Raw genomic sequence first — 18,525 nt, 5'->3', positions numbered from 1 at the left:
GCACAGCTTGAGTTCTTTATTTTAAACCTCACCCCTCCTCATTCCATGGGCCTTCTAGAGCAGAGCTGCCACTGGTCCCTGGCTCAGCTTGAGGGAAAATCTGGGAATGCTGTTTGGTCTTTGGGATCACTCTCAGGAACTAGAGTGTCTGGGGCTGAGATGGAGAGAGTGAGTTAGTTGAGGCTCTTGCCCTCAGCTTCCAAGATCAGTGGAAGGATAGGAAACTACAGTGAGGCTTTGGAACCTGTTGAGAGGTGGCAGCCAGAATGGGGGACCCGGGCAGTGTGGACCCAGGCACCAAATCCATGTGAAGCAAGGACTAGCTGAAGAAACCAGGGGCTGAGAAAGTAGTGGTGGTGCTATGAGGATTAAATGTGTAATATTTATAAAGTGTTTAGAACTTGCAATAAATGTTTCCACTTGTTATATGGAATAAATAAACACGGTGGCCTTTGGAGATGCATACCAGGATTTGAAGCATGTGAATGGTGGCTTCATACCCTTAGGGTATGCCACTGCTATCACTTGGAAGTAAAGAAAAAGATGACATCAAATGACTATTCACAAAAGGAAGATGGTACATATTTAGCCTTCCCCACAAAAAGTAAAAGTCGGAATTTTCTTTCCTTATGAATATGATACCCATCTTAAATTTTTTAAAAAAAGCTGTGAGGGGTAACACATGGGCCACTTGGAAGAATGCTTAGCATGTCATGATCCATCATGTCAGGTCAGATTGCTAACTTTCCTCTCCTGAGCAGAATTTGGAGTGGAAAATTTCCACCAACTCTGATCCCAAATGCAAACATTTCTAAGGAAGGAAAAAAGTAGGTCAGTTGACCTACTTTCCTCTTAAGGTCTTGCTTAAGTTGTTCCAACTAAGAAATAAAGGAATCTTTTTCCTTTTTTTTTTTTTTTTTTAAATTGTACACTGGCTATAGGGTCTCAACAAAAGATTACAAAGAAGAGCAAAATTATTTTTGCTTTAGGAAAGCATTGATTGTAATGGTGTGCCCAAGATTTTAACTCTTTCCTTTCTGCTGTCTCTAGTTCCATGTGCTTGATTTCAGACCCTTTGTGTCTTGCCTACCTAACACTTTTAGTTTGGATCTTTTGCTGAGATTGTTTTCTGATGCACAGCTGTGGGTAACTAAAATGTGTGGGAAGGGACAGGAGTTGGGGGACCTAGATGACTTGGATTTGATAGAACTGATTTTCTAATTTTCTATCAGGATTAAATGGAAGCGTAAACTTGATTTCTGTTGATGCAATTGATTTAATATACTTCTGACAGTCTCATCATATTTCTGGTGGTTACAAGAGGTTCCTCCTACCTTGCTAACTCCAGGAAGTTTCTATGATAGATTAGACTCAGGAAATTGCCTTTAGGGTTTTTTTTGCTCCAGGACCTGTAGTCTAGTTTCCCACCAGTCCCGAGCCCCAAGCTCATCCCAGCCCTGGCACCCAGGGCTCCAGCTCATGCCTGAGCCCTTGGCCTCACATTTTTGTGATGACAGGCATGGAGTTGAGATGGAAGGCTTGGGGTGGGGGGGACACAGCTGCTGTCTTCAAACCACTAATGTCCTCAAGGACGGTGGCCTCAAGAAATGGAGCACTTGGTAAACATCACAGGGTGCTGACTTTGGTTCAGTCTGACCATCTTTGTAGCAATTAGTTGTCCTGAGATGGAATAAACTACCTCCAGGAGCCGTGAGCACCCGCTGCTGGGATGTGTAAACAGACGCTAGATGGCCCTTCAGTCAAGACAGTGAAAGCACGGGTTGTCCAGTGTGATGGGGATTAGATCAGATGACATGACTTTTCTGCCCCCATCTTCCCACTGTGAGCTCTTCTTTCTCTGTTTATCTGAGAAACAAACGTGGCGGCTTTGACATTTGCTAGAGAATAAAGTCCGGTCACTGTAGTAGTTGAGAAGCTTTCTGGAAATGACTTATGTAATACTTATGCTTGATTGTTAAAATTTTATCGGACTCACATTACCTTCTGTCTAGTGATTAAGTGCTTTATGTATTCCCATGTCAGAGTCATTTGCTCACAGCTTTCATTTAAAATGGTGATGCTGCTTTTGGGTATTTTGATTCCCATTCCTGCCCATCAGCCCCCGGAGTGCACGAGGCAAGAGGGTGTCCCCTGCTCCAGGATGCAACCCCCTAGAAACACTTCCTGCGGGGGATCAACATGGCTTGCGTGGCTTGCAGTTAACGTGTGTCTTCTCCTGTAATCATCACAAATACACTGTCTGCCCCCTGCAGACAGTAAGGCATTACCAACATTTGCGTAGCAACATTTTAAGCTTAAGTGTACAAAGAAAATGCACTTTTATTTTTCTATAATTTCTCTGATCTCATGAAGTTATCACCAACCCCTTCTTCCCCTCTGGGTAGCAGGGAAAAAATAAACCCTAGTCCATCTTGTTTAACATCATCCTATTCAATGGGGTAGTCTTTCATTAACTTGGTCCCTTTGGGGAGACTAGGTCTTTAGGATTGCCTCCCCTCCCTCCTTGCTTCTCTCCAAGAGGGCATCTGAGTGTTAGAGGCTTCCCTGCACTTGTGGTGAGGTGGTCAGCGGCAGGGCTGCCATGCAGTTGTGCAGGCTTCGCTTTGTCTGAGGGTGTGCAGCTGAAGGGAAGAGAGAGGCTGAGGTCTGGGTCCCCGCTCTGCTTTGAGGCCCTGTCCCTGCATGGGACTGTGTCTATCTAGAGGTGCACAGAGGCACCACTTGGACTGGTGGCATCCTTGGGCAGGGAGTACCTGACCTGTTACCACTCCTTAGGTGTGCACTGGTCTGTATCCACGAGGTGTGGTTGGTTGGCCTCATGTGTGGGGTCACATTGGCCTTCGTATTTTAACTGGTAATTTAGCGACCATTTCTTTTGTGCTGGCTTTGTGTCCAGTAAATATCGAATATACAGTATCTCATTTACCCTTTGCACAACTCTCTGGAAGAGGTGATAATACTAGCAATTAGGTCCACGGTGCTTACAACACGCAGGGCCCTCTTCTAAGCACATCACACACATTAATTTCTTTGATGCTCATAACAACACTGTGTGCTTGCTCCTAGCATTAGCCCCATTTCACAGGTGAGGAAACTGAGGCACAGAGAAGTGAGGCCACTTGCCTGTGGTTCACTGTTAGTAAGTGGGGGTAGTGGGACTGAAACCCTGGTGGTCTGGCTCCACAGTCCACGCTCCTATTTGTGACACACTGTGGCCTTGCTGCCATCTCAAGGTGAGGAACTAGAGGCTCCAAAGGTTAAGAAACTTCCCCAGAGCACGCAGTGCCCAGGAGAGTCAGTTCCTTTCCAGTCCAGCATGTCTCCTTGAGGGTGAAGAGATGGCTATTCCTTTAGGAGACATCCTGCTGTCTCTGGGCCGTGGGGCCAGCTGTTTCAGCTGCCATGCCTTATTTTTGGCTGGGGCAAGTGTCTGTTCCTCCTACGACCAGTGCCACCTCCCATAGAATTCCTGAATGCCATCCCAGCCTCCACACACCGTAAAAGGAGTAAATGCAATAAATGGAGGCTTCGTGCAGTGAATGGGGTAAAACAGGGAGTTGTCTGTTTGGGGGTGCTGAATTCCCTGGGCAGGAGTCCCAGGGAGCAGGCTCCCTGTGTAAGGCAGTTAAGTCATTTGTTGGTTATTAACATTAAGCTTCTGTTGTATGTGAGACACGATGCTAAGTACAGGGCATGTGGTGGTGAACAAAACTGACAACTTTCCTCCCCTCGTGGCACTTACATTTACTGAAATTAACAGAAAAGCTGATATACTCAACTGAGAGAATTTATTGGCTTATATGACTGGAAAAGCCCAAACACTGGGCCAGCTTCAGGCTTTTCTTGATCCAGGGAGCTGAACTTTTCAGCAGCTGGCCTCTCTCCATCTCTCAGCTTTGTTGCTCTCCATGTTTTTTTTTTTTTTTTAAGCTCTTTATTGGAATATAATTGCTTTACACTCTTGTACCAGCTTTTGAGGTACACCAAAGTGAATCAGCTGTATTTATACACATATCCCTATATCCCCTCCCTCCCGCAACTCCCTCCCACCCTCCCTGTCCTGGTCCTCTAAGGCATCACCCATCATCGAGTTGACCTCCCTTTTCTATGTTATTTTTAGTCTCAAGCAGTAATACATCAGCCTGTGGTTGCATGCCTGCACTCATTCTCCTAGGTTCAAATCCAGCAGAAGAGAGGGAATACTTTTCTCTCAAATAATTTCCTGTATTAGTCCCAATATTCTGCCTTCTTGACTCTGGTTTGGTCACATGCCTACTCCTGAACCAGTCACCATAGCCAGAGGGATGAGCTCTCCGATTGGCTGGGCTTGAGTCACTTGACCATCATCCCTGGAGCAGGGAAGAGTCCATTCCACTGCAACTGTATAGACTGAGTGGGATGGTATGGCTTCTGAAAAGAAGCTCACCATTCCCTTGCCAGAAGAAGGGCAAATGGTCCTGATTGGGCAAGACCATTTGATGACCACCATATTGAGGAAAATAACTGTCCTAGTGGAACTCGCAGCCCAGTCAGCGAGACCAACATGAATCAGATAATGAATTTATACTTCCAGTGGAGGTTAGTGCTGCAAGGATCCTTGTGTAGCCAGTGTCCGAAGTTGTTTTGCTGGGTGGTTGCAACCCTGTCATGAACAGTGGCATCAGGGCTTTGAACCTGGCATGTCCGCTTGGAGCAAGCAGTCATGGGCCTAGAATGGTGCCTCTTGCGCATAATATATCTGGACCCAGAAGCTTGTCCAGTGAAACCCTTGTCTCAGCAGTTAGCTGTGGCTAAATTTCATTTGGCGTTATAAAAAATGAAGGCATTTGAACTCATTCATCACAATCTCTGTGGCTTTAGGATGCTCTGAGAAATGGTTGAGAATGAAGAGCTCAATAATTCCAGCCCCCTTAATGATATCGTCTGGAAAGTACAGCAATAAGAAAGGAAAGTCACAAAAATGAATGAGAAATAGCTGAGCGGTAATGGAGGCGTTGTCGGCCGGTGAGGCGTAGCTTTGGTGAAAGCTTTAAGAAATATGCATGTCAGATAAATTGAGACCCATAAAAAGTAAAACGTCGTGTCTGGCCTGCCTGCCTTTCTTTCTTTTCAGGGAGAAGCCCTAACAGAGAAATAAAAGGGGCTCATTTGGTTACTCAGGTTCAATTCCGAGCTAATGATTTCATGGACCGGTATGGAGGCGGCGGAGGGGTTGGGAACGGAATCCCGGGTCTGCTTTAGGATTTGCAAACGTGGATTTCTGGGTCCGCTAGAGCAGAGCGTCTTTTGCAAGTATGCTTAAAGTGCCTTTCCTTTCCCGGGGCTGCCACTGGTTAGCACGGATGGAGCAAATATTGAAGATTTTGAGAGCAAACATGGAGTAGTTGCTGTTTGAGAGCATCTGCATGGAATCCAGGGAGGTATCAGGGGAGGTGTCAGGAAGAATGCTAGGGGATTGTGCTCGAGGTGCAGTAGCAGGAGTTAGGAGCAGCTGGCCTCACCTCTCAGGGGTTCTGGCTGCAAATCCTGCCTGTGATGGTAATGTGCGGGTGCTGGGAGCCTGGAAGCCAGCCTGGACTTTGCTGTGCCAGCATTCCCTTCTGCCTTCCCCACCTTTTCACCTTCGCCCGGTGCAACCATGCGGAAGCGGGCTGCTGCCCTGAAGGGCCTCTGTCCCCTGACCTTGGCCCTGTCTTTTTGGGCAGAATCCCCACAGAGGGCACTGCAGTTAGTCAGATTGCCGCTGACCCCCAGGGAAGCCTTGGGCACCTGAGGGACCTGTGGGCCCGCTCAGGTCCGGGGCCTTGTTCCTCTTAGTCCCCATCAAGGGCCTCCATCTGTATGCTGGGATTCTGCCTCAGTTTCCGGGTTACACCTCTGTTTGTTTCTGCCGCTGACCCTGGTGAAAAGTAGGGCAAAATGAAAACTTGAGTGGAAACATCACCAATCCTTGGAAGCCCCTGTGTGCTTCTCTCCAGTGTAGCCCTCTTCCATCCACCAGATACAGTGCCTATCCTGAGTATTTGGCCATCATTTCTTTGCTCCATGTATTGTTCATATTTTGATCTCCAAACACTAGAGTGTTTAGCTTTGTTTTTCAATTTAATATAAATGGAACTATAGTGTATTTATTTTTCAGATATTAGCTTGTTTCATACATCATTGAAAAAGTTTGTTTTTTTTTTCTCATTGCATTTTCCCACTTCTGTTGTCTGGAGAACAACAGAACAACAATGCCTATCTTTTAGTGGTTAATTCAGATGATTTAACATGCATACTTAATGTATTATCAAGTTAATATATATCTTTACCCTCTTCTTAAACCAACAGATTTTTTTTAAACTCCAGTTGTTCTACTCTCAACTAATAAAATGTTGTCCAGTATTACAGTTCTATCTTTTTCAAACCCTCAAATTACACATTATTATTATTTCATGTCAATATATATATATTTTTTAATAAATTTATTTATTTATTTATCTTATTGGCTGTGTTGGGTCTTCATTTCTGCACATGGGCTTTCTCTTGTTGTGGCGAGTAGGGGCTACTCTTTGTTGTGGTGCATGGGATCCTCATTGTGGTGGCTTCTCTTGTTGCGGAACACACACTCTAGGCATGTGGGCTTCAGTAGTTGTGGCACATGGCCTCAATAGTTGTGGCTCATGGGCTCTAGAGCGCAGGCTCAATAGTTGTGGTGCATGGGCTTAGTTGCTCCGTGGCATGTGGAATCTTCCCACAGCAGGGCTCGAACCCATGTCCCCTGCATTGGCAGGTGTATTCTTAACCACTGCGCCACCAGGGAAGTCCTTATATATACATATATATTTTTTTAATTGACTTACAGTAACCATGCTCATCATTCCTTCTAGCATCTCAGACTCTCTGTCCAGAATTATATTTCTTCTAATTGAAGACCATCCTCTGGAATTTTCTTAGTAGGCAAATCTCAAATTTTTTCTTTCTGACGATGTCTTTATTTTTCCCTTCACCTTTAAAGAGTTTCATTAAGCACCCTTATTTTTTTCTCAGCACCTGAAAATATTATCCCATTGTCCTCTGGCTTCTATTGTTGCAACTGAGAAGTCAGCCATCAGTTTAATTTTTTATTCTTTGCAGGTAATCTGCCTTTTCTCTCTGGTTGACAAAATGAGACATTGAGTAGCTTTGTGCCATGTCACTATTATGTGTCTTTGATTAATTCTCAGCATTCATTCTTGAAATATTCCCTCCTCTTCATTCTCCTCTCCAGTTTGGGGATTCAGATTATACATGTGTTAGACCTTTCATTCCATTCTCCATGTCTCTTCACCTCCTGAGATATAGATTAAACTTACATCACATTTATATAAGTGGCCCACGGATGTGTCATTCTTGGTCTTCACTGTGAGTCTTCACTCACTTACCCCTTCTCTCCTTTCACCTCATCATCACTCTTTTCTGCTCACATAGCATCTACCCAGCCTTCAAGGTACACGTCCCATCCCCACTCATTGCCTCTATAAATCCTGCCCTGACTTCTACAGGCCTCATTAATCTCCTCCTTCTTGTGTCTTTCACAGCACTTACTGTCTTATGCATGAGATAACATGGTGTGGAGCAAAAGGCACTGGACTTGGAGTCCAAGGACCTGAGTTCAAATTCTGGCTCCACCACTTAATAGCTCTGTGACCTTGTGTAAGTCACTTCTCTTGCAAACCTTCAGTGTCCTCAACTATGAACTGACGTTGGTAGGGTTGTTAGGAAGACTAAATGAGATGAGGGCCACTGAGTCCCCAGATACTGGCCAGTGCTGACTTTGATATAAGGCTTCTCATATGACCCTTGGTGTATCCTTGCGCCTTTATGCCTCACAGTGGAAGCCGTTTCTGGTAGAGTAGTGGCCTGGGAGCTGGATATCATAAGTTACAACTGTGGAAATAGAGCTGTGGAGCAACCCTTAGGTGAGAAAGCCCTCACTGAATTGAAATCCCTGCCTTGTATGACTCCAGTCCATACCCTTCAATCCATTTCCCACATTCTTCTTCTGTTTAGGAAAGATCAGATCACTGTCCTTAGAATTGACTCCATAATCCTTTTTAATGGTATGGAGAGCACCTTGGGGCCTGACCCCTGCCAACCTTTACACATCTTGCCACTGCCCAGCTCCTACTTTTTAAAAGTAATTAATTAATTATTTTTTGGCCATGCTGTGCAGCTTGTGGGACCTTAGTTCCCCAACCAGGTATTGAACTGGCACCCTCAGCAGTGAAAGCACAGAGACCTAACCTCTGGACCACCAGGGAATTCCCCCCAGCTCCTACTTTAGTCCTCCCTCCAGCCACAGAGAATCGTGTTCTCCTTCCTTTTGCAAACTGCCCTCCTTTCCGTGCCTCTCTGTTTTGAACTTTCTGTTTTCAGTCTAACTGGCACTTCCATCCCTGGGCTCCAGAGCTGGATGGGTTGCCTCCCTGAGCCCACACCCCATGGCCTTTATCACCACTGGTTTCAGTGAGCACCCCGGCCCCCCGCCTTTAAAAAAATTCTGCTAATCTTGATTTCTGTCCAGAATCAGAGATTCTGGAAGGCAGGAATGGTTTCTCATTCAGTGCTGACTCCCAGGGGGGCCTGGCTCCTGGAGAGTTCGTGATAAATATTTATTGAAGGGAGGAAAGAAAAAGGAAGAAAGGAAGGAAGGGGAGAACGCTCTGGGAACTACAGGAAAGACTACATTTCCTTTTGCCTGGGGATGAGAATTGGCTCAGAAAGAATGTGAAGCTGTATTCTGCAATAATCATTCCAGAGCAGCTTACCCTGGAACACCATCTGGTAAGACCGTATCCCTCAGCAGGAGACCCTGGTTATTAGCAGAGTTAGAGAGTTTCTGGAGCTCACTCCCCAGCCAGAAGGGGTGAGGCGAGGCCCTCCCCTCTTTCCTAGGCCAGGAGGTTGTAGAGTATTTCAAAGAAGAGGTGGGATGGGATGGGATGGAATATGATTAATGATAATTCCTAGTACACTTGGCTTTGAAGTGATGCCGGGGAGAGAGAGAGAGATGGAGGACAGAGTGAATGGGGCAAGAAAACGTAACAGCTTCTCCACACAATCATCCTACATGGCCTTCAGCCACTAATTAATCCTCTTAGGGGTCAGATTTTCTGTGAAATTCTTTGCCATCCTGAACTATGAAGCTGTATCACCTTTGGTCTTGCGCAAACTTACAATTTTGATTCCCCGGTAGGTATCAAAGAAGGAGCAGAGTTCACAGATGCTTCCTGTTTGAGATACCTGGAGAGTCTCTCAGGAATAGCCCAGGCTGGGGTCCAGGGGCCCAAGTGGTGCCCTTCAGAGGAAGTCACCCTAAGCAGCCTCTGTTAGAGAGGATTGTGTGTGTGGGATGTGGGTAGCACAGCTTGGCAGTACTGTGACCATTGCTGCTACCAGCACAAAGTAACATCCAACACTAGCACGTGTGTAGTGTACTCAGTGTGTCCAGTGTAAATGAGTTACATTGCATTAGACAGTCATTAACGTTCTCAGGAGCATTCACAGGTGTGATGAGCACATTCATGCATTAACATAACGAATTCTCAGACAACCCTATGATGTAGGTGTTATAATCATTACCACTTAATAGATGAGGACACTGAACCAGGTTTCAGAGGGGCTTAAGTGACCTGCCCAAGGCCACCTGGTCATCAAGTCCCTGAGCTGTGGTTTTAGTCCATCTGCATGATCACTGCTTCAAACAAGCCCCCCAACATTCCAGGCACTTGGAATACAAAGATAAGATTTCTGTGTCTGTTCAGGTCTTCCAGGTGAGGGCAGGGGTGGGCAGGTCATCTAGGTCTCCTGACTCCCCATCCTCTTCCCACCACCCTGCCCTCCAGAGCCTGACCCACCAGACACGTGGCCTCTCGTGCACTCCCCAGAGGACAGCGATGCCTGAAGAGCCTCTTGGGGGATTAACACTCATGTACAAACACCTCCAAGGCCAGACTTGACTCTCATACTGTGATGAAACCACACTGTGTAGGACTGCAGAACTTGAGAACATTTTATTCTTTTTATTTTTATTTTTTTTATTTTTTGGGGGGTACACCAAGTTCAATCGTCTGTTTTTATACACATATCCCCGTATTCCCTCCCTTCCTTGACTCTCCCCCCCTCGAGTCCCCCCCCACCCTCCCCGCCCCAGTCCTCTAAGGCATCTTCCATCCTCGAGTTGGACTCCCTTTGTTATACAACAACTTCCCACTGACTATTTTACAGTTGGTAGTATATATATGTCTGTGCTACTCTCTCGCTTCGTCTCAGTTTCCCCTTCACCCCCCGCCCCCTCCCATACCTCGAGTTCTCCAGTCCATTCTCTGTATCTGCAGAACATTTTATTCTTTGAGCTGAACTGGAGCTTAATTATTTGCCCCTATTAAGAAACTGTTTGCCTGGTGTCCACAGGTAGACGGAGGAAATCTTTTTACTTCTTAAGAGGAAATACTATTTTCAGGTGCTCACTCATGGGTACCAGAAAGATAACTGAGGCAGTAATCATAAGTCATTCTGGTCTAGTCTTTAAAGCAGGACTCTTAAGGCTCTCCACAGGGCAGTGCTTGTTGATTCGTATTTGTAATCGATAGATACTATAATTCCGGCTCATTACTAATTCTTTGCTTACCCAGTTTTACCCAATTAATCCAAATTAGTGTGCCTTAATTTGGAGGAAAGCGTGCTAAGTTGGGGTCCTAGTAGAAACTCTGCCCTCAGGCTCACTGCTAGTTGCTCTGAGCCAGGATAGCCCCTCATTGGAATAAGGCAAGTGCTGGACAGCTCCTGAGGCCCCTCCCTTCTCTAGACCTTTGGCTGAGGCTGCCGGCCAGGGATGATCTGGGGAGGGTGATGGCTGGGGAAGGGGTTGCGGAATCTGAAGACTGTTTTTTTGGTTTTGTTTTTCCTTTTTTAAACCAGGAATTATCAGTAGAGAAGATGCAGAAGATCTCCTTGAGAATATGACTGAGGGTGCATTTCTGGTCCGGGTCAGTGAGAAAATCTGGGGTTACACCCTCTCCTACCGCCTGCAGAAGGGGTTCAAGCATTTTCTTGTGGATGCCTCTGGGGATTTTTACAGCTTCCTGGGAGTGGATCCCAATCGCCATGCAACGCTCACGGATCTCATTGATTTCCACAAGGTATCCCTCTTAGGGGTGCTGATGGGGGGTGGGCAGGGAGAGCCATGCTGTGGGCATTCTAAGAGATGGGGATGGAGAGTGAGCAGGCAGCCCCAGAAAGTCCTTAGGGTCACAGGGTTCTAGACCATTCCGGTGGAAGAGACCAGAAATTGTCTAGACCAGGCTCTGGGGTCCCTGCTGACCCTCTACTCATGCAGCCACCTCCAACCCTGGCCCGCAGGCTTCTTCTCACCTTGAGTACCCGAGTGCTTCCTACTGTCAACACTAAGGGGCTGGTGGACCCGCCTTCTGTCCAAGCCCACGTCTCACCCCCAGCTCATTCCAGGATGTCCCTCTTGAGGACATTCTAGGCAGGCCTCTGGCAGCTTTGTTAGAGTTAGCTGAAGTCAAGCAGGCAACCCTGAGGTTAGAGAAGCTTTTCTAGCACAGTTACAATGCCTCTTGTTCCAACTACAGCTTTACCACTTAGTATGTGTGTGACCTCAGGCAGGTTCCTTAGTCTCACTGAGCTTTTGTTTCCTAACCAGGCAAATGGATGTACATAATACTTAGCTCAGATCCTGTGAGTCTTAAATGGGGGGATGTACATAACAGTGCCCTGTGACTGTGAAGTGGTATGCATGTTCTTGTTTCCCACAACTCTGTTTGTTATTTGTTTCCCTGCTGTGGACTTCACATTGGGAAAGATGTTTCCTTTCAAAGTGTATATAGAAAGAAAAACTCTTGTGTTAATGTGGCTGTTGGCATCCGTAGTCAGTGGCACGGAGCCAGCAGTGGAGCTCGGTGACCCAGAAGGGCAGGGCCCAGGATTCTGGGAGACAGAGCTGTGGCAGCTCAGGGGTCCCTCATCTCCCTGAGCTTCACAGCTGTAGCAATGTTCACAGAATTACTTGACTGCCTCACTGGGCTTCTGCTATAATACGGACTCTTGGATTTATATTACTTTTTCTTCATGGATGTCCCCAGGGCTCTAGGGCAGCTCTTACCTTGAACTTATAGGTAAACCTCATAGAAAACCACCCAATTAAGACACTGGGAGGAGAGGACTGCCCAGAAAACTGGGCTAACCAGGATCAAGGCAGATTTCTCCCTGCATCCTGAAGAGGCTTCTGGCAACCACAGGAAGGAGGAAGGAGGGGTGTGTGGATGCTGGCACCTTCTCTGTGGTGAGCGCCGTGCCCATTGCTCTCACCCACGTTCTCTTCGCCACGGCTCTGGGAAGGAGGCATATTAGTCCCACTTCACAGATCAGGAAACCAAGGTCAGGGAGTTTGAATAACTTGTCATGGCTGGTACCAGCTAGGTCCAGGAGGTAAGCCTCAGGCTGTCTGCCTATAAAGCTTGTGCTTTTTCCTCTAAATCACATCGTGTGCTCTCTCTGTCCAATAGAAGCTGCTTTGATCTCCTTGTCCCTGGGAGGGTGAATGTTCATCTCTCAGAGATACTATGGACGGATTCCTGCATAGGAAGGCTAGACCAGATGTCTTTTGAGGTCTTTACCCTCTCCCCAATCTAGGCTCTGAGGCTGCCAACTTAGTTTCTAACACTAAGGAGAGATCTTGTCTATGCCCCTGTGGAGAGCTGGTGGCCAGCTTTTATAAATTAACATTTTAATTACACAATTAATTTATATGACATTCTAAGAAAAATCAAGTACTATACAAAGTGAAAGCCTTGTTCACTTCAGATCCCCATTTTTATCCTCTGCCTTGAATTACCCGTCTGCTGTATACCCATCCACGTATTTCCTGGGCATTAATGTAGAAATTTATGTACATACTTTTTTTGTTATGTACATAACAAGATTTATGTCCATAGTTTTGTTATTTTTCACACAAATTGGATAATCCTTTACCAAGAGCTCAGCAATTTGATGTTTTTAAACTCGCTTAATATGTCATAGAATGTATTTTTTGAAAGCATGGTCCCTGAAATCAGGCTGCCACGTTTTAAATCCCAACTTCATTACTGTATGTGAATTTGGGCAACTATTCAAATTTGGAACCTTAGTTTCCTCCTCAGTAAGATAGGGTTAATGATAGTACTCACCTCTTAGCGTCACTGGGAAGTTTCAACAGGATATCACTGTGTAAAGCACTGAAACAATATACCTGACATTTATAACTTATCAGGACATGCTGGCTGTTATTGAAATATGTCTATGGGACCTTTTCATGTCCATGCATGCACCGCATCCTTGGTATGGATGTATCTTACAATTTTGTTCTCCATCCTCCTCTTGCTGGTCGCTTATGTAGCTTCCAGGTTTTCATGATCACAAGCAGTGCTGCAGAGACTTGCTTGCAAGTATCACTTTGGGCACATGTGCAAGTCTTTCTCTACGATGGATCCCTCAAACTGGAATTGCTGGATAGAAGACTATGCACATTTTATTTTGAAAAGATCTGTCAGATTGCCCTCCAACGATGTAGCACCAACTCATGCTTCTTCTAAAACTATATAAGGCTGTTTCCTCACATGGCTGCCAATATTGGGGATTATCAGTCATTTTAATTTTTTCCCATCAGATGGGCAGAGAGTGTACCTCACTGTTGTTTAGCTTGCATTCTTCTGAGTACCACTGATGCTGAGGATTTTTTTTTATATGTTTAATAGATTTCTTCTGTGAATTGTCTGTTTATATCCTTTGTCCATTTTTCTACTTAGATGTCTCTTTCTTACTGCTGTGTCAATTCTTCCAGCGACTAAATTGCTCTTGAGTTATGTCCATTCTGCTCTGTGGTCTTCTACTGAAAAAAATTTTTAACTTAAATGGACATCTCTTTCATTTCCAGGTTCTTTAATTGGTTCTTTTACTTTATAAAGTCCATTCTTGTTTCATGGATGATTTATCTTCTTATTCCACTGAGGAGGTTAATACACATCTCTTAAAGACTCTTTCTGTTTGTTTTATAAACCTGGTATTTTCCTGGGAGTCATTTCTATTGTTGAGTTTGGCATCTTTCTTTTATGGTTATGATTTTCCTTAAATGTTTATAAATTTTGGGCTTTGAGGAGACCTTTGAACTTTGAAGTTCCTGTTTATCCATCCGTGGATACAGACCCTGTTTCCCAAATCCAGTCTGTTCATGCGGTGAGGGTTGGAGTTGACGGTGAGTAGCTCATCTTTGGGCATGTAAATGTCTGAACTAGTTGGATCTCTTTGGCTTCCCAAGGAACTGTGTGCCTCTCCTCACTTCCTGACCTGCCTGAGGCAAAGACCTCTGCCATTTGGGGTTCCCCAGCCTGTCCCACTGACACAGGCTCTCTCCCCTGCCCCATATTCACACCTCTGACAACCTCACTGTCAGAGGCACACAGTTCCTCTTATTTTCCCATGCTTTTATGGATTTATGTCTTCTTATTTTCCCATGCTTTTATGGATATATTTGTTTATAAAAGCAAATTTTCCTGTCATTTCTATAAATTTGAATGTGGAGGAGGCAGATACATATTCTTAGTCTTTCTGTCTTGAACTGGTCTCTCTCTGGTGGACCTTTATTTCCTTTTTTGATTATATATGAATTCTCTTTTTTTTTTTTCCTTTTAGGAGGAAATTATCACTGTTTCAGGGGGAGAGTTGCTGCAGGAACCCTGTGGACAGAGGGACAGCCCACCAGACTACCATCTGTTGTTTGAGTAATTTTTTTTGCCCCTTCTCAATTGGACTTCGTTGGGCATCCTATTTTTGAACCCAAGAACTTCCCAGCTCAAATCGTTATGGCCTTCTGGAAGATCCACCACCATCCAGAGGGACAAGTAGATTAGTATATTTCAAGAAATATGAAATATATGGTGTATGTGCTAGTGGTTCCTGACCCAGTGCTGAGGACAGAAATTTCTAACAGCTGATGCATCTCTTTCCTGAAAAATTTAGATATCACCTCAAAAGATGAAGCCTTTTTTGTCATGGCTGCCCTGAACTGAGCTCGTAGAACAAAAGGATCATGTTTTAATTATCCAAATAATTCCAGTGCTGAACTCTGAATTTAACATATGGTAGACATTCAATAAATGTTTGTTGAATGATTGCACTTCTCTGAAAGATTTCCAACATGCATCAGCAATGATTTCTAGTAAGTTATTTTCTATTTGTCACTGTTTATAAAGTCATGGAGATTAGAGAAGAAATATTGTAAAGGATTTATATGGAAGGCATAGATACTGTATTTTAAATGATAATCATTGTCAATCTCATTGATATTATCATTGGAATTACCTGAGGCTTCTGAGCCCCAGCTTCCAGAACAGATGACTGATACGGCCCTGCCTTCGTATTTCCCTCTTCTTCTGCCACCCTTCCTCTGTCTTGGAATCATATCTTGGCCCTGGTTTTGCAATATTAAGGCAGTAGTTTCATGTATTGCTGCAGATGTGCCTAAGCCCCAGGGAGAATTATAAATCTGAGAATGGTTGGTAGACATCTGATAAGGCCTTTGCTTTCTAGGATGTGGTCTTGTTTATGCAGGTTACTCAAATGATTACCTCTGCTTCCATAGTTCTTTTGATTTTGATTCTACTGTCCATTTATACTGAGTACGTTCTTCATATTAACAAGAAAACTCTCCCAGTAACTCCATAACTTTCAGTGATGGTGTCTATTTGTGCATACTCGCGTTTCACATTTATGGCATGCTATCATGGGAATATTTTAGGCTCTAGAATCTAGAAGACTTGAGTTCAAATCCCACCCTGAAACTGACTAGCATTATAATGCTGGCAGCATTGTAGTTGATGGGAGTAAAAGGATGAATGGGCTCCATGGCCATCAATGAACTGCTTACCTTCCTTGATAGTTGCATCAATCATCGCTTATGTTCTACTCCACCTCTTGCCTCACTTGTTCCTCAGATCACCTTGGCCACCTGTTTCACTCCAGTTGCCACCCTGAAACCACTCCTGCGTGAGCTCTGCTCTTCCCCCGTGTTGGTCAGCTTTACGTGAGCATCGGCCATGGTGCCTTGCCGCACGTGGTGCTATGGGCCGCCCTTCTGTTACTGCAGAGGCATTAAGACACCATGCAACCAAGGAGAGGCGGGAGGTTAACTCCCCACACGAGGCACCTTTGATCAATGGGAGACAGAGGCTGGTGATCAATTCTTCTCCCTTCCTTTTCCCTTCTGGGGGGACTGTTTTGAGAGGCAGTTCTTCACACGCAAGACATATCAAGACAGTCCTACAAGACTGAGCAACTAGTCACGGTGAAACCAAACAGCAGCCAGATCAGTACCGCCCCGCCCTGAGTGTTCTTTCTCCTTCTCTGCCTCACTCCCCTTTCTCTCTCTCCTGCTGCCCTGGGACTGTGTTCCTGAGTGAAGCAGCAGCACACAGGCATCTGCTGCAGGCTCAGGCTTTTGGGCGCGCCAGGGTAGGGGCCCATCGTACAAACCTGTTCAATACTATCAAATTTGCATCCTCACTCCATGGCCTTCCTCTTGTCTACCTGCCTCACAGGACCCCTGAATGGATACAATAAAGTGATGGAGGGAACCAGCTTTCTGAACTGTAAAGTGCTTTAAAATCTGAGTATTATTATTATTACTATTAAAATTACCTTCTTTCTATTAGACTCGAGAGGAATCAAATTAGAGTTTTGGCTGCTACTTACCAGCCCTGTGCCTTGGTTCATGTCATTTAACTTCACTAAATTTCAGCATAACTGAGGAGAGAATTTTCTATACGGCCATCACTAGGCATTCTGGCAGGTTAGTTACATGAATATGAAAACTCTGCCAAATGGAAGGTATTGCTGATGACAACAGCTTTAACAGCAGCACAGTCTCATGTTTAGCAGGGACGTGTCGGGGGATAAGACGTGATGATTTTCAAGGTGTCGGAAGAAGCTAACAAGAAGAAAGTTCTCGTTCCTGAGCAGCTTTGAAAGCAGACCAAGATGGGTTGAGAAACTGATTTCCCAAGCTGTTGTTCCTGTCACCCCTAATTAATATGTGAGAGGCAACGGCTGAGTTTTCCATGCCTAATACATTTATTTCCTTTTATTTGGGGCCTGCACTTTCTGCACGTCTCATAGATTTCAGGTTTTACCTGGCCTTAAAATAAATTCCTTGTAAGTTGTCCTGCAAATGAAATTACTGGCTGGGAAACTGCAGTCTCGTCTTGAGAATTTTATTATGCTAATAAATGTCAGGAATCTCAAATGAAGGAATTGTCTTTTTTTTTTTTTTCCCCTGAGCCCTACAAATATAATGAAAAACAGTCAGCCAGCTACCAGACCCAGCAGAGGGGAAATTTACAATCCATAACTAGAAAGAGAAGGTGTAAAAAACACCGCACACTTAATGGAAGATAACTTTCAAGGGATGAAAGGGTAAGTTGGGGTACAGATTCAGGGGGGTCCCTATGTGGTAGAGTTGGAGCTGCACACTTGGGAAGTGGGGAGGGATATCTAAGGAGCATGGGCTGGAAAGGGCTACTGAGAGGCCTTTTCAGATCCTTAAAAGGGACACGTGGACAGGAAGACCTGAGTGCCTGGGGAGTGTGCCCCCTCCTGTACCCTTAAACCCTTCATTATCCTCAGCATAATTTGGAGGCAGAAAACCCTCATTTTGTGACCCTAAGCAAGTGTCTCCAATTCTCTGGGCCACAATTTCTCCACAATGCCTGTCTCAGAGCATGGCTGGGAAAACAACATAACATGAGATTGAGGTTAAACTACAAGTATTGTTTAAATTCTGTGTGTGTGCATGCGCGCACATGTGTGTAATTCTCACAACCACGCTGAGGGAGACAATGCCATCATCCCTATCTTGCCTGTGGGGAAACTGAGGCAGGAAGAAGTCCAGAACTTTCCCAGGGCCACTTACTTCTCTGGGAAGTTGTATTAGAGCACTGGGATTCACCAGTCTGGCTTTGGAGTCTGCGTAGACCTTACAGCAGTGCTTTTCAAATTAGGATATGCAAACGAACACAGGTGATGTTCTTAAAATGATGTTCTTAAAATGATGTTCTTAAAATGTCCTTCAGTGGATCTGGGTTGGGGCTGAAGTTGTGCATTTCTAACAAGCTACTGGGCGCTGTGATGCTGTTGGATTCTCAGCCACAATTGGCGGAGTGAGCCTTGCAAATTAGAGCTGCAAGCCAAATTCGGCCTCTCTGCCTGTGTTCTGCAGCCTGAGAGCCAAGAGTGGTTTTTACATTTTCAGATGGTTGGAAAAAATTAAAAAGAAGAATAATATTTTATGACCTGTGAAAATACATTAAATTCAAATTTCAGTGTTCACCAATAAAGTTTTATTGGAATACAGCTTCGCTATTTGTTTATGTAATCTTTGGCTGCATATAGCCTGCAAAGCCTAAGATATTTACTATCTGGCCCTTTACA

The 18,525-nt window shown here is 44.9% G+C and overlaps 1 protein-coding gene across 2 annotated transcripts in view; it reads left to right on the top strand.

Annotated features, from left to right (window-relative positions):
* Nucleotides 1–14,900, top strand: part of SH2D4B (SH2 domain containing 4B) — a 79,578-nt gene extending 64,678 nt beyond the window's left edge. The window contains exons 7-8 of one of the 2 annotated variants that reach the window (XM_057736327.1): nt 10,963–11,183; nt 14,734–14,900. In XM_057736327.1, the coding sequence (XP_057592310.1) occupies nt 10,963–11,183; nt 14,734–14,826 (314 nt within the window). In that variant the 3' untranslated portion in view covers nt 14,827–14,900. The remainder of the gene's footprint in view (nt 1–10,962; nt 11,184–14,733) is intronic. The other variant, XM_057736328.1, reaches the window with a different exon arrangement.
* The last annotated feature ends 3,625 nt before the right edge of the window (nt 14,901–18,525 follow it).

This window comes from Hippopotamus amphibius, chromosome 5, assembly GCF_030028045.1.
Source record: "Hippopotamus amphibius kiboko isolate mHipAmp2 chromosome 5, mHipAmp2.hap2, whole genome shotgun sequence".
Lineage (NCBI taxonomy): Eukaryota > Metazoa > Chordata > Mammalia > Artiodactyla > Hippopotamidae > Hippopotamus > Hippopotamus amphibius.
The sequence above is the reverse complement of the archived record's forward strand: the minus strand, read 5'-3'. Positions and strand labels throughout refer to the sequence as shown.